This window comes from Lepisosteus platostomus, chromosome 9 (assembly GCF_059453375.1).
Source record: "Lepisosteus platostomus isolate fLepPlt1 chromosome 9, fLepPlt1.hap1, whole genome shotgun sequence".
Lineage (NCBI taxonomy): Eukaryota > Metazoa > Chordata > Actinopteri > Semionotiformes > Lepisosteidae > Lepisosteus > Lepisosteus platostomus.
Window position 1 is genome coordinate 19,203,462 of NC_142619.1, and position 16,895 is coordinate 19,220,356.

The following is a 16,895-nucleotide window of genomic DNA, read 5'->3' on the forward strand; positions in this document are numbered from 1 at the left end:
AGTTTTTCTTAATTAAATGGGGAGGATTTACAGTGCCTTAGATTTTCATTATGAACTCTAATAGTAATCATTTCTTATTAAAAAACATTACTGAAGTGCATTTCCTTGGTATTTTGTTTAAGTCTGTTTAGTTCTGCCATCTTATATTAAACTGTTGAACCTATTTTGAGGTTTCAAAATGTTTGGGAAAGTTGACCAACAGACACCATTTATTGGTCTGGTGATTGTTGTTGGGTAAGAAGGCACTCGTAGTTAATATCCTGTAAACTTGTTGCCCCTTGACTTAAGTGTTTTGAGTCTAGTTTAAAAGTCAAAATAAAAAAAACTACTATTGAACTTCCTGTTGAAGGAGTGCATGCGCTTGTGAAGCTAAAATAAAAAAAAAACTCGGTCATTACCATAGCACAGAACCAAACCACATAATCAGCAATAAACCAAAATCAGCCATTTGGAATGTACACAAGAAAGAAACCACAGGTATAGTTACAAATCAACCAAGGCCAGATAAGCCAAGAGAAACCAATCAAAGCTGTCAAGGAAAACCCTAGACCAGTGCTGATAGCAGACTGAGATAGCAGAACTAAAAACACTACCCATCAGAGGCCATTTTGGGTTAACGCCAAGAGCTGACAGACAAGTATACCAATGTTTATCGGTAACAAAACACCTGAGGTGGCGGCACAGTGTTTTTTGCTCACAAATAAACGCTTGACAGACTTCAGAAGCCTCTATAGAGACACTGTGGTGAAATATATGCTTGTGGTTCTTTTCAAATGGCGGGGTGTTGGAAGTGTGATGTTATGAGCAGGAATCCCCTTAAATACCAGTTCAAGAAAACAATGTGCTTTTGCACCATGGACAGATTTTTCTCCTGACCCAAGTCCCAGCCAAACATCCATAGCACCAACTTGCCACTGTGGCAACTTTTGCCACTGAGTTGCAGTTGCAGGAAGATCCTGCTAATTTTAAAACAAATCCAAAACCTACAGGTATCTCCTTTGCAAGTTTCAGTTTTGTACATTTGGGAGCATTTACTTGCTATTGATGTGTGAAGTACACACATTTGACAATGCACACAGTGAGTGACTTTATTACTTTTTAATACAAATTGAGCAGTACATGAGCTGTATCTAGAGAAGTGAAATGAGAAATTCTTGGGCTCCTTAACGTACTGAAATAATGAATAAGAGTTGATGTTTTTTTAAGTGCTCTCTCTGGGACTCTAGATTTTATATCAATGTATTTAAGCTGTTATCTTTTGGACATTTAAAAACTTCTATCTTTCATTATGCCACACCTACTTGCATTTTGTGGACAGTTTTTGGGAAGAAAAATATCCAAGCAGTGGATAGGTTAACAGTAAGCTGCCTTTATTGAAGAGGCACAAAAAAGAGCTGTGTGAATGTGTTATCGCCCCAAATACAGAATTCATTCCAGAAATTGCCATGATACACCCCCTCCCCCCAATTAAAAATTACCTGAATTTATAACATGAATAGAGAATAACCTGGAATTAAAAAAAAACTACCTTCTTTCATGGATAGTAATCTTACACACGCCAAGGCAAAAGTGAAATGAAAACGGTAGTTGGTTCTGCTGTACAGCAACGTCAAGACAAAAGGTCAAGACATTGTTATGCATTCTACAAACACAGCACCACGTTTCTGACACGGAACATCCCACATTTATATCCTATGGTCACAGTTGGTGTTTTTCTATGCATAGATTACTGATTTGTATTGAGTACAATGATTAATACCATAAGCAATATAAAAAGCATTCCTATAATGTATGACTCGGTTTGATCTAGTTTTGAAAAAAATTGGCATTACAACCTGTTTTTTTAAAAACTCAAAGACCCACTAACAAAGAATTACATATGACCAATTGAAAACTTCTTCCATATGCTTTTATAAAAGACATCTCTCATACAAGAGCAATAAAAAATACCTATTGGGACAGTTGGCAAATTGTACATAGATCACAAAAGCGTGCACATTTTTTTGCAGAATAAAAAGGAGAGGAAAGCTAGGAAACATACTAAACATTAATTGAAGCCTTTATGAAACTGGACAAAAATAAGGGGACGTTTATATAGAACTATACAAAATATAAAATGTGATAAACACTACTGACCACAGAACATTACTGATTATATTTTAAAATTATTTGTGAACTTAACATTTCTTAAACAGTAAAAGTGTACAATACAGTAACAACTTATTTGTCTGCTTCATTGTCTGCATTGTAGCAAGCAGACCAATAAGCAGCTTTCCTTGCAGAAACATATGGTAATACACAAATATATTTTGTAATTGCTGAGTTATGCTACCTTAGGAAGAATGGATATTTTTGACTCCTTCAATTGAATGTATTCACCATGCAATATCAGTACTTTCCAAAATGTCTTACTTTTAAAAAATAAAATCATGGCAGTAATGCTTTTGAACCATTGGAGAAAACAGCAATGAACCAAAGGCAGAAAAAAAAAACCATGCAATCTTTAAAGTAAGTTTACATCTCCATGTCTTTATCATATACATAATTCTTTTATTCAATTTTTCAAGGCATACACTATTCCTATGTTTTAATTGTACACATAGTGGACAGACAAACATAAACGCTATCACGCTACTTGTTGGTAATGTGTGCTTGGTGAAAGCACCTTTAAAAATAGCCTATACGGCAATGGACAATAAGTATCTAAAGATTCAAAATGAATCAACAGTATTGGATAATAATATTCTCAACTTAGAAGCTGCCTTAAGATTAGGTGCATCTTCAGTTAATGTAACAGAAAAAAAATAAACAAAAAAGGCAATGAATCTCTTTTTTCTTCTTCAGTTGTATCCACACATGAACTGCCCTAAAACCAACTTCTGGGCAGGCCAGATACAAAGTAACATGATAGTTTTTATACAATAGGATGGTTCTAGAAATCGCTCCAAAAATACATCTATTCCCTTCCCTAAATTAAGAGGTGGCACCAGGAGTTGGGTTGACGTTCTGTGTTGCAACCTGCGGAGCTACTTCAATGATTCGTGGCTTGTCAATTATTCTGGCTGTGCGGTTTCCTTTTTCTACAATCCCAATGATCCATGCCTGGTGGCCCTCACCGTACTTTGGAGATTTGATCTCCGCACAGAAACGCGCTGCCTGCTCACGGGGCAAACAAATCAGAAGGCCTCCTTTAAAAAAGAAGAATAAAAAAAAAATCACAAAGCAAATATTTACTTACATGCTCTTCTTTTTCGTTTTATGATGAACAAAGTCCAAAGTCGCTTCAGAACCTAATTGGCCGGTCTAGGACCTTCGTCCCATATGACTTTATTCACATTTTCTTTCACTTTTACCTTCTTATCACGCGGCTTGCCAAACTTCACCAAAGGCTTCTTCTTTCAATTCAGAAATTGTATGTGGCTGTTTTGTTAGTAGCAAGTAAAATTTTATGGAAATTAATGGAAACACTAAACATTTTAAGTGCTATGACTATGAAAATCACAACATTTATAACCCTCTTGTAGTACTTAGCACAAGCTGTACAAATCTCAACTAAAATTAAAAAAATAACACTTAAGAATATTTGAAGGTACTGGACACCCCCCAACCCTTTATGACTCCCGAAAATGACTCCTGATTTCAGTACTTGCTCTTACTTTCTACATGTATCTTTAGGACTAATTGTAAAATAATGTCCCAGATTAATCTTTCGAGTTGACACTGTGAGTACCATCATGGTTTAAATTCTTTTAGAAAAAGATGCCCTATTTTAATCTGTCCCAACACTGAAGAGATTTCGTTTTTAACCTGTGCATATCATGCCTTTAACTTCAAGATTTAAACATCACTTTTTTAAACTAATTTGATAAGTGCAATGTCCTTGTTGGACCTAATCCGTACACGATATGCTAAACAATGTCCGAAGACAGCATTATATACAGCATATACAGTATTGTATATTAACTTTCTTGGATTAAAATTCTTTTTTTTTTTTACCATGCATCATAACATCTTATTGTACAGTGTCCCCTATCTTTTGTCATCTGTAATTGTGACAAGTAAACTAAACAAGAACCCAGTTCTCTGATGTACATCTGAAAGAGCAGCAGGGCAAATTGACAGGGCAGATTACTGTTCCATTCCACTAATTAAAACGACTAACTTAAGACATATCTTAATAGAAGTACACCCTTTCTGTGGAACTTACATACACTGCTACTACTGCGAGGTCACAGAACTCAAGTAGTATGAACATAATGTTGAGTTCTTCTTTTCTCACCTGATGTTTCAGGACAGGTACCATGCATTAGACCAAACATGTTGCCACATGCTTTGCTCACAGCAGCCATTTTCGCTAATACGGGGAGGTTGTGGATAACAAATGACACTTCATTTCTCTGCTGTCGGGCCAGGTTCTGAGCATGCCCCAAAATCCCGAAGCCTGTAATGTCTGTTGCTGCATGGGCATTGAAAGTGTGCATTAGCCCGGCAGCTACACAGAAAAGAAAAAAAATCATTAGTTTTCCGCACAAAAAATAGCTGGGATTCTTTAAAATAAGACATTTTAAATACATTATTGGCATATTTCTATATTCTGTATCCCTGCAAGCTAACTGGCAAAAGTTATTACCAAAACAGACATACATTTACATTCAGCTATTGTTGAACAAAATTTATCTATAAAGTAATTTGATTAGAGCACATTGTCATAACTGATAAATGCACATGACCATGTTACAAGTTTGCAGTATAGTTGTATTAATTGTATTAAGAAGTTGTAAGGCAATGTATTCTTCAACAGCCAGTACATCTGTATAGCTGGATTATTTAAAAACATTGAAAATATTAGCAATATTAAGGTATGGTCTAATATAGTAGATAGCAGCAGTGAGTTGCTCGTGCTAAGCTGCCAACAGCTTTTGGAGGCATGTATATCGACATGTTCTGAAGCCTTCCTCTTTTACAGTACACACACCACAGTTTTTAAAACAAACTGTGAAAGGAAACAACATGCTCAAGCACATAAAACAGATTTTAATTTGTGGAGAACAAAGTAATGAAGGTACTGGTGTGAAAGCACTTGAGATAACCAATCTGCTAGATATACTAGTACTGCATTTTTTACTCTAGAAAGTCAAATTAAATTAGTATTAGCTTTATTCAAATCTCATTTGGAATTGGCAACATGTTTTAGAATCATTAAGTACACCTGACAGTTAATAGATTTCTATAGCAGCAAATCCAGTATGGTTTAAGAGAGAATGACACAGGCAGACATGCCCCTCTGACACACCACTTTGCTCCAGAGAGCCTCCAGAGCTTTTCAGAGTTACTGCGCTAGAGAAACAGCTACAAAAATATTCATACTAAGGAATATTTAATGTGATAGCCCCCCCCCCAAAAAAAACGAATATTTAAAGTATGTAAACAAACCTCCAAAACAAGTACAACTTAATACTTTCATGATTTCATGATTACACGCTGTGTTTTTTTTCCCTCTCAGTCCTGCTACCTTTGTTGTACTCTGCTATACAGACTAAAGTGGCAAATGTCAGTAAAACCAGATGCCTCACATGCAGATCGCAGCATGCATCTTGTTTGGGCTTAAGCTTTAAAATGAAACAGCTGTTTTGTTTTACCTACTTTCATAGAATGATACACTGTTCAATTACTAAATATCACAGTATATCATATGTAAAGAAAAAACAACACACTGATGTAACATAACAACTTATCATTACGCCAATGCTAGACCAATTTGTTTTTTTAACATAATATACTTTATTTCCTCATTAAACGTTGTTTTGCTTAGAAATGTAAGCCCTCTCACCGATTTTTACATTTTAAAGAATGGAGTCACTCTATATTTCCATCTGTACACTATACAGATTATTATTGAACTTACAACGGAGTTCAGGGTTCAAAAAGTTAAAGAAAATTTCAAAACGAAATCTGTTGCATTAATTCACTTTTAAGAATAATCATATAGTAATGACAGATTTTGAAGGATGTAATACAACATTTTTGGCATGAACAGAAAAGACTTTCTGGAACAAGTGGCTGCACATTGAGCAACTCTACCCTACCTGTTCTGTTCAGTCTTGCCATATTCATCATAGCCTCCTGGTATGCCAGCTCAACATCTTCCTGCGTCACAACCAGCTTGATTTTGTTCCATTTTTCTGGCTGTCAAAACAAAATGAAAATCGGTCATACTGCAAAAGGTTGTCAGTTTTACAGCAGACAATGTTGCATTTTTAAACTGCTGTAAATTGCTTCCCATCAAAACCAAAATAACGTAAATCTAGCTCTAGCTTTATATATGTAAGGAGTACAGCATGGTCTCATCATTCGTGAGGGTTCAGAGCGAAGAACCACTGCGAATATCCATATTTGCATATAACCAAGTCCAGTCCTATATCGTTGCATAATGTTTTACAGAATATAGTATGTAAGGTTCAAAGACATTAGTAACCTTCCCTTATATGACAAGTAAAGTACTAATGATGTGACATTAAGTTAATTAAAACAACTACAATAATCACAAACATGTACTCACAGATGTGTAACGTATAATCACAAACGTATACTAATTTGTTAAAATAAACAACATGAAACCCTGCTCTACGTTCAAAAGATGCTATTTCTGTGCTCTGTGATTAGCATACCGCACTGCAATGAAAAGGGCAATAAAACTGTCAGTGAGCCTGTAAAATCATCACCAGCCTGTCATTCCCCCTGCTGCATATACAGAACCAGGAGTGTTTGTTACAATACAAAAACAAGGCCACTCTGTGATGCGGGTGCTGGGTAATGGGTACTTGGGCAGGGGGCGGGGACAGGTTTATACTGGTTAGATTCATCTTGGCTAATTTGAAAGTTGCACTTAACAACCTCAGGCTTGGTGTCATTCTGCTCTGCTCTTCTTCCATCCAAAACCCCGTCAACTAGAGTGAATTACGAATAAGCAAATTTGTGAATGTTAAATTTGCAAATGCTGAGACTCTGCTGTATATAGAATCGATTTCTTAGGAAAATATAATTTAGGTATAAGAATAGAGTGTTGTGTTGCTATTCCCGTACATTATAATTTAATAATAATGAGTCATTACATTATGACCAGCAAGGTATGATTGTGCAAATTTTTTATGTAGCCTTGAATGAGTACTAAATTGAAAACGTCCACTTTAAGTACTATAAGAATTGTTTTAACTACAAAAATGTATATGTAACTTACAATGTCCAGCCACTGGTGCACTGCCACAGCTACTTGTGTTCCTAGTGGTTTTGTTAGCACCAGTACATCTCCAGGCACAGCATTGTCTGGCCTGCAGCAAGCAAAGAAATTAGATAATTTTGTGCATGGTACAGTCATGATGAGTTTGCATTAAGCATAAGGAATACCGTTACGTTCATAACGCTCTTATATCAGTAAATTCCTTATGGGTAAATAAATACATGATTATTAACATAAACATCAAAAACAGGGAAAATGAAGGAATGACTAAACAGAGTAAAACTGCTAAACTTACATAATGAACTCATTGGGCTGGCATACAGTTGTTGCCACTCCACCAAGTACAATCCAGGGATTTAGCACTGTTTGGCCTCCGGTTACTGATGTTCCTGCCTCTTCTGCTGCATCCTTAAAGCCCTGGATGATCAGAGGCATCACCTTGTCTCTCTCCTAAACATTTCAACACATAAAAACCATCAGATAAGGAATGCATTCACTGAACACATATATACCCAAAGGAAGAAAGTCAGAAATTATCAAATGAATAGCAAAAGGATAGTAGAAGATTTAAAACTCACAGAGCTCTACAACAATTTTCAGACCTTATAGCTTAAAATAAATACTGACTAATTGGCTATTGCAACAAATTACCAGAATTCTACAAAAGTAAATTTCAGAGCTCTTACAACATCTGGTATGAGGATTAATGTTTTTTGAGGAACTTTCTGCATATAGATATATTATGTTGTATTTCTAGCGTTATGTTCTTGTTGCCCCTTCAATTAATATTAGCAAGATCTGGAAAGCCTTTCTTTTCTAAAACCATGTTGACTTAAAATGCCATTATATTGATAATGCCAACATTCCTCTACTTCAGTTCGAACTGGATTTTATAAATGAAATGTTACATTTGTAATTCTCCATTTGTGTGTAGAGTTCCCATTCATAATGTCAAATTACAGTTGAAATGTAGTTGAAATATCCAAGTTACAGTTCTGTCAATAACAACAATAAAGTTTTACCAGACCCAAAGGAACTGTTGATTTTAACATAGTCCTTGTATTACTTCTTCTGTTGCGTTATAATTATTTGTAGATTAACTTCCCCGAGTGTCCGTTTTTACTTTTGGCCTGGCCTATAAAAGATTCTCCTTGCCAAGCTCTGTGCAAAGAACCAAAATCACTTGGTGGCAAAAACATGACTGCGGTGAGAGCTATTAACACTACATGGCATGACATTTTGGTGTTGTGTAAAAGAAGCAGAAATTGCTCGCATATTGTGGAAATGCATCCTTTGATCGAAAAATAACTCAAAAAAGCTTTCACTGTTGTCCAATATTTACAGGCAATAGGACATGGAAGTCCCTTTCTACATTTATTCTTAATGTACCAGTATTGAAAAATGTGATGTTATTACATTGTCAAAAAATGTTTTATAAAACAATATAGTGTTTATATATAATATATATTGTTTTGTTAGATACATAGAATTAAGAGTTTTATATATTTTTTCAAGGATAGTGAGTTAGGAAGTCATAAAATAATGAATCAGCAAAAATGACTCAAGAGTTCAATGAAAAAAAAAACATTTTAGCAGTTCTTTCTTATACAATGGAAACCTTTCCAGAGTGTGCACCTTGAATATGTCCGAGATTCAATTCTTTTACACGTGGCTCTTTAGGAAACAAACTCTGCCCAGTGCCCACATCAATTCTGCAGTCTAATCTATTCTGACTTTACTTAGCTGTCCAGCAAAGAAGGACGGAGTTCACACACTTTCTGGAGGTGGGACTTTCATGTCAGGCTATACAGGTTGTTTATAACAATACTCTTGGTGCATTGCATTATGCTGCCATTGAGGTGACCTATATTCTACCCATACAGCAATGCCAATGTCAAGAAGAAACCTCTTTCAGAACAATAATACTTACTCAGAAAAGGCAAGGATCACTTGTGCCTTCTACCTCAGTATTGGATCTGTGCTAACACACAGGCTGAACGTATCGCTGGACCTTAACCTACTCAAGCACATGTTGGAGAGAACTGGTCAGGCGTATTTGCCTGAATGCACTATATACTTCTTGCACTTAAAGCAGAGACATAACCTTACACTTGAATCAATACATTCATTCCTGAAGTGTTTACACAGGTGTATTACTGATCTTAGTGTTTGCTAACAAACACTGTGTGTATACACAGCCCTACCTTTGCTAGTATACCCTAAAAAGAATGTACATTTCTCTATACTTAAGAATGAACAGTTTGTAAACTTCCAGTATTTCACTTTTTTTCTTACCTTATCTGACAGTTTATTACTGATTCCAAGAAGCATCAACATATTGTCACACTCTGTGACACCCATGGCATAAAGGTCACTTAGTACATTGGCACATGCAATGCGACCCTGGAAGAAAAGCAAACATAAAAGTACTTACTACTACAAGTCAATAGTGGTAATATTTATAAATAGATAACAATTCAATGTTTTCTTTCCCCATCACCTGCTGACTTGCATTGTAAACTGCACTTTTAGGTATTCACGATTAATAATCTGTTAGCCTTGAAGACTAGAATAATACATAAAACATCTGTCCAGCAGTATCACTGGGTGACAAGGTGCCACTGGGTAACTTACTGAGAGTGCAAACAAGAGATGCTTTCATATACATAAAAACATCTTAAAAATGCAACCTCAAATACAAAGTATGTGTGAAAACAACATGATATAATAACAACCATGAAAAATGACTCTTCTTCTGACATCTGAATACTGTTTATTACATGGACCCCAGAATACAAACAATCACAGTTATGAGAAATGTGAAATGCCTCAAGCAGAGACACACTAACAAGGATTTAAAATACTACTACAGAGCAGGGCTCTTATGTATCAATTAGTTTTTGGTCTTTGCAAAAAAAAAACAACAACAACATATGAATGTAAATGAATACAATCTTTCATTCTTGACAAAACACATTCTGAAAAGAAGTAGTAACAGTTGTGAAAAAAATCAAACTGGTTCATTTTTTGGAGAATTAAAGTGCTGAAGGTAATATACTGTAGCCACAGTTTTGGAATATATTTTGATAGAGCAGTAGCCTAAGGATTAGGTGCACTTTGCTGTTATATTCGTTCTCATGAAAAGAAAGGCACTGTACAAAAATACTAAATGACTAAAGGCAAATTTCTTGAAGTCCTCTTTTGTAAAAGAAATGTATCAAATAAAACCAAAGGATCTTCAGTCACTTGGTCAATGTGCTTCTTTTTAAAAAAATAGAGATAAGTTACAAAGCTCATCTGCAGTGTTTTGACAAACAGTGAATACAAACATCACAGAAAATAACAAGACAATGCAGTAAGATAATTAGTATTAAAGTGCAGACTGGTGTCACAATTCTACAGGGATCAAAACCATCTTAGCTGTACACCAGCTTATATATTCTTTTAATATGGAAATTATTCTGTATTCTTGTTTATTTCTAATAATATATTTCTGGTGAACAATGCTGAGTTCAATAATTACCACTCCTGAAATTCAAGTATGTCTCAGTTTGTCTATCAATTGAATGTTGAATAAATTACACACAAGTGCTATTCAAATTGTATAAATAGGATATTTCTACTCATAACTACATTTTTGTACTCAGAGTAAACTCACAATCAACATATTGTTAATACTGGGTAAAATAATAATAATTACCATCATATACGGATCATCTACAATAGGATAAATGTAGTCTGTTGTCTGAACCAATGAAAGGCCACCATGTCTTAAAGGAATAACACATGTATCCATTCCAATGCCTGAAACAAAGTATAGAAAATAAAATTAATAAACATGTTCATGTGGAACTTTTATCCTTGATATATACTGTTCATTTCAGTCTTTTGTGTTAATTACACATTTAAAATCACCATTTATTTTACTGGTTGACAGCTATTAATGAGATCAGTACAATGAGTCCTGGATAGTCTCAAGGTCACACCAGAAACAATTTCTTCTAAAAAAGGCAACTAAACAGCCAAAACTGATTTGGATATCGTGAGTGTAATGAAGACCACATATTACAATATCATAAGTAAACATGAAGGGTTTTTGGTCCTGGAACCACTTTTTACACACCAATGAATTTTAATGTTGCACTTCCTGAAGTCACACTTATTTTATTTTTTTTAAAATACAAGAACAATGGAGCCCCATTTCTGGCAGCAGAAAGTCTTGATTTTATCAAATTTTAAAAAATTATACAACTATATACTTCTTTGCTAATGCTAATAGGTCTGCAAAACAGCTACTTTAACATTTGTTTTTGTCTACTGGGTACTAGGCAGCCTAGATTATTATTACAACTATAATCTGGACATGACAGGAGTATTCCCACCATTTTGGGCAGCATATGCTTATTCTGACACTTCTTAGATGTCTCCTCATGTCTTTACATGGCTGATGTCAGGAAGCCTTTTTCAGACATCACATTCTGCTCCTAACCTAAACCACGATACTGCACTGTTGAATGTGTTTATAGCACCTGCCGATCAGCACATTCCAGTGCTTGTCCAAATGCCTCACTCACACCACACAGCACTGACTGATTATCTTTCAGATGGCTCTGGATTTTGACAGTAACGCCACCCATCCTCATTGAATCTTCAACAGCCAGAATCCATTCTTACTGTCCAGGAATAGATCAGAGCAATTCATGCAGGCACTCATTCACTAACAAGAGGATATTATACTGCAGGGCCTGTAGTGTCACTAGTGAGAGTGCACACAGCCGTTATTTCTGAACACTACCTCCTGTGAGTTCAAGATTCAAGATACAAGATACAACAAGTGTCCTCTATAATCTTCATAGTAAACAGAAGGACCTACCAAGCCTGGGCATGACTGCCCCAAGAAACTGCTCATCTTCCTGGAAGTGGTTTTCTTGTAGAGATTCCAATAATTTCTGTAAGACATCCTGCGGGACCTTGCACCCTGTACCCTTCAGTTCTGTAAAACGAGTTAGTCGAAAACTCTTGTCCAGTTCATAGCTCTCGGGGTTAAAGGACTCCCGAACAGACATGGCTGGAGAACGCTAGAGCTCTTTCACCAATCGAGAAGGCTGCTCTTCTCCACTGCTGGCAATCTGAGTAAGAAAAAAGAAACCTAAACTGTGAAGCATATACCACAGGTTGATTAATCACATTTACTCATCTCTACACATCACAAAGAACAAGAAAGGCATTCAAAATTCACACTGCCTTTGTAGGACTGTTTTTTAAATGACTATTTTTAACCCCACTCTCAGAAATTTGGTGGCAACCACAATATTAATGAAGAGAAGTCCCTCCACATTTCTGTTCTATGATAAGTTATCGGAGGTGAAGAAAATGCACTTTTCTGTTCTAAAGCTCCGTTTACGTGAGCTATTATTAATACAATGAAATATGATGGACATCAATAGTTTTGAAGAGATACAAGCAGCGACTGTGGAGCCATGAAATCTGCTATAGCAGGTGTTCTTAACTTGGGGGGTGTTAAGACATGTAAGATTCTTTTTTAATGTAATTCATTAAAAACACAAATTACTTAAGGATGCAAGAACATATTTTGAAAACCAAAGGGATGCAGGCTGAGGTAAAGATTAAGAACCAGTGTGCTCTACGAACGGGCTCAGAAGTAGTACTACTCACTAAAATCAGAACTGTTCAGTTCTTGACCAATCTTCAGTGTCTCAAGAGTCATCTGTGAACTTTTACCAACTGATACCACAGTGCTTTATGGCATTCCTATCTTTATTGCAATTCCAACATACTATACATGTTATTAACTTATTAATGGACACTGTTTTCTCTTTGAAATGAGAATTATTCTGATGGTACGTTAGGCATTTCGAGTGATGCACTGTAAATAATTGGGGCAAATGTGTCAAGTGCTTTGCTATACGTAATCTCAAGTAGCTAAAACGCTACGTATCAAGTGTCGGGCCTTTGCCATGAACTACTCGTGCAACGTTTTGTCTTAAGGTTTTTTTGTGTTATTAAAGTCTTTTCAATAAAAGTTACACCTGCGATGTATAGGAGGGAAAGTCGGTCTCTTTGCCTCCCGTCACTCAACAACCAGTAGGGTTACCTTAAATTTTTTTATGCAGCTGCTGCCTTTAATGCACTGGGGCCTTAGTTAGGCTCCTTCTGTTTCATTTGAGTTCTCATAAAACTAAACAAGAAACAAGCACTACGAAGGGATCGTCTGCAAGTACACTGCCAAAACATTAGATCCGCGCATTCTATTGTAGCTTGATCCAAATGCATACAATATGCAGCACGTTTACAACAAAGGCACTGCTATTTTAAAGGGGAAAATGTCGGAAGATAAAATATTAACCCCTTCGTTATTTTCCCGGTTACAGCCTGTTCTTACAGAGCCTAGCTAATGAAACGTGCACATAAGCAACTCCCTCTATTATTTCTGACTTGCAATGCCACATAACAGTGTTTACATAAATATTAGATGGTATGTGATTAATGATATCTCTTGTTTCCCTTTTTTAAAGAAACCGGGTAAGATCGCTCATAAAAATGTCGGCGGTTGAAAAAATTAACCCTTGATCATCCCGACACGAGGAAAGCGACAAGACACTCTCCCGGTTAAAGAAACCACTTGATTGCTTCAATCCTGCAAAGCACCCGCATTTTCAGCCGCGCAAGTAGTATTTAAAGCTGTACCCTCTTCATTTTTTTCAAAAGAAAGACTGTTACATTAACATTTCATTTCCCCTTTAATTCAGCATTCTTGGTTTCTGTCTCCTTACCGGTTTCGCTTTAGCGGAGCCTCCCGATACAAGAGGGGGGACTGGCCCAAAATGCACTAGGACCACAGGGGCGCCCTTAAACAACGCCTGAAGAGAAAGATACCAATGATGTTCTTCGTTTTACAAAATAGTTGCAGAAAACCAAGTTTTAGGGAAACTTGTATCGAAGTCCGGGAACATTATCTTTTACGTTTTCCACTCTTTGGATTTCTTTGGGTTAGAAATCGACGAAAATAAGAGAAAAAACAGACAACCGACAAGGGTCCTTTAAATCGCTGACTGGCGCGTTTACCTCCCCTTTAAAGGGTATTTTAAAGCCAGGCAATAAGAAAGTCAACAATGGAATGTGCCTTTAAATTTGAATTTTTAGATTCTCTGCAAACCCTTTTGCAATCTTGCAAGTATTAGTACCAAAGTAAAAGAATTAACATGTTTTGAGAGCAAGTTTGTTTACACTGTTTATGTACCATAATTCTAATGAAATATTCACATTTCTTTCAACAATGTTTCATTATTCGCTGTAAGAAACTAAGATGAGAGAAAAATGTTCATAGCACAAGAAAATGTTCTAGTAAGTAATAAAACTATTCCAAATAAAACCAACATGTCCTTACAATATTTTTGGGAGACAAACCTCACACCTTCCATGAACTAGGTTTGAATTATGTTTATTAGGAAACCTTTTTTTGGCCATTGCCTATTTTTTAGTTGTGAGTTTTTATATACTAATTGCTTGAAATTTTACAATTTTAAAAGCATTGTAGCCCCAGTGTATTCATTAAAATGTATAGCAGCTATGCAGCCTTTACTTCTCAATGAATCAAAATTGTTCACAGATAATTGTACAAGCCACATAACTTTTCTTGGTATTCCCTCAATTGAGGGAGTGTTCTATTGTATAACTTAAAAAAATATCATTTTTTTCTATACTTATTAATCTTTGAATACTATTACTTAATCTCTATTATCTATTAATACCCCCCTCCTCCCACTGAGACTAAAGTATAGTTAGACTGAAGTTTAATCCAACGTTTTATTGCACATCATAAAACAGTGCATTTCACTTTTGGAGATGCAACTGTATGAACTGAATTAAAAACAGAAAACATATTGCAAGCAAAGGTTAAATTATCATATGGAGGTGTACACAGTTTCTGTGCTATGTTTAATTCTGGTATAAATGTTAAAGACAGAATATAGACTTCCTTTTAAGGACTTCAGAAAAGAGTCTTAATACTGGATAATACTGTATATAATAAAATGTATATGGCATATAATGCATATAACTACAATAAAAGCAGCACAAAATAAAAGCAAAACAAACCTCAGGAACTCTTGGACTTACTAAGTCTTGCTTTACCATCAATCTCTGTATCTGGAAGTTTCATAAATGTGTCAGAGATTAGTTAATTCATGCAAATAGATAAGAAAACAAATCTCTTGTTGATCTCTGAAGTATTCCTCCATTCCCAGTACTGTTTCCAGAGAATGTATTTGCTATTCACTTTCTTGTAATATTTGGGATTCCCAGATTTGGGAACGAGCTTATCCATTTTACTCAGAAAGGCATTTAAAATACTCAATATGTTAGCAGTAAAATGTTATACCTAAGATATTGTAGCGAGATGGGATCGGCGAGGATGCAGACAGGAATTCAGGCTCTTTTTAGAACGGAAACTGCTCTTTATTGCCGGCACGCTTGACCTCCAGGACTTCCCTCCCACACTGGTGACAGCTTTGGGCTGAGGCTCTTGCTGCATTGTGGGTTGTAGACCCAGACAAGGTCCCCCGGCCTGAAGGGGGTCCCCCTGCAGCACAGATCGTAGTACCGCTTCTGCCGTACCCCGCCTGGGTCAGGCGACTTTGGGTGAAGCTGTGTACTAGCAGCATCCGCTGCTGCAGGTCCCACTCGTAATCCAGTCCAGCTTGCTACACCAGCTCTCCTCCAGGCAGTGAATCGAATGCCAGATCCACCAGGGAACACCCAGGGTGCTCCCAGTGGATTCCTGCACAGCACTCCGGTACGCCCAGAGGGCAAGGGGTAAGTGGCTGTCCCAGTCCCCCTTGTGTCTCTAAACCAGGGTGGCCAGTTGAGTGGAGAGCGTCCGATTAAAATGCTCCACCAATCCGACGCTCTTGGGATGCAGCGGGGTTTTCTTAATCCCCAGGCACTGGCACACCTCAGCGAACACCCGGGACTCGAAGTTACGCCCCTGATCATTATGGAGTTCCTCCGGCACTCCCAGCCTGGCGAACATTCTGTCTAATAGAGCGTCGGCTATGGTGGACGTGCTCTGATCTGGGAGGGCGTAAGCCTTGGGCCACTTCGTAAAATAGTCCACTGCCACCAGAACGTAGCGATCGCCCACCTCAGTGCGTGGAAATGGGCCCAGTATGTCCACCCTCACTCGCTCCATGGGCCCACTCACCTCATACTCGCTGCTGGGCACACTCAGGAGGGCCTTTCTGAGCCACGCAGATTGCACACATCCGGCAGAAACATTCCACGTCCTGGTGGCAGAGACCCCAATAGAAGTAGAGTCGTCGTAGGGTTTTTGTGGTGCCGAAGTGCCCCACGCCTGGCTGGCCGCACACTGCCCGGAGAACCGACCCACGGAGCAACTGCGGTACGACCAACTGCCTCCTGACCTCGCCGCTGGAGGGTACCCGCCACCCCCGGCGCAGCACCCCGTCCCAAACCTCCAAGGCCTCCCACAGAGCACAGAGAGTCTTCACGGACTTGGGGTGAGGGGCGAGCTCCTCCCGTGTGGGCTGGGTCTCCGCTACCTTCCAGCGGAGCACTTAATGTCGGGGTCCGCCCCCTGCTGCTGCACCAGGTCCGCAAGGTCCACACAGAACGGTCC

The 16,895-nt window shown here is 37.4% G+C and overlaps 1 protein-coding gene across 2 annotated transcripts; it reads right to left on the minus strand.

The window, feature by feature from the left end:
• Positions 1-1,349: 1,349 nt before the first annotated feature.
• Positions 1,350-14,323, minus strand: sephs1 (selenophosphate synthetase 1). 2 transcript variants are annotated; one of them, XM_088647112.1, is made up of 9 exons: positions 14,032-14,323; positions 12,111-12,366; positions 10,938-11,041; positions 9,533-9,640; positions 7,533-7,687; positions 7,238-7,328; positions 6,087-6,186; positions 4,280-4,492; positions 1,350-3,188 (listed from the first exon to the last, which is right to left on the minus strand). In XM_088647112.1, exons 2-9 carry the CDS (start codon positions 12,301-12,303, stop codon positions 2,974-2,976), a joined length of 1,179 nt encoding a protein of 392 aa, XP_088503238.1. In that variant the 5' UTR covers positions 12,304-12,366; positions 14,032-14,323; the 3' UTR covers positions 1,350-2,973. The 2 variants fall into 2 exon arrangements, with proteins under 2 accessions (XP_088503238.1, XP_088503240.1); XM_088647114.1 differs by lacking the exon at positions 14,032-14,323 and adding an exon at positions 13,946-14,024.
• Positions 14,324-16,895: the final 2,572 nt, after the last annotated feature.

Excerpts from the sequence above, each read along its gene's own strand:
- sephs1 (XM_088647112.1), bottom strand. The coding sequence starts at position 12,303 with ATGTCTGTTCGGGAGTCCTTTAACCCCGAGAGCTATGAACTGGACAAG. Across the intron at positions 9,641-10,937 it reads TAGATGATCCGTATATGATG|GGTCGCATTGCATGTGCCAA; the intron begins GTAATTATTATT and ends CTTTTCTTCCAG. Across the intron at positions 6,187-7,237 it reads TGCACCAGTGGCTGGACATT|CCAGAAAAATGGAACAAAAT; the intron begins GTAAGTTACATA and ends TTGTTTTGACAG.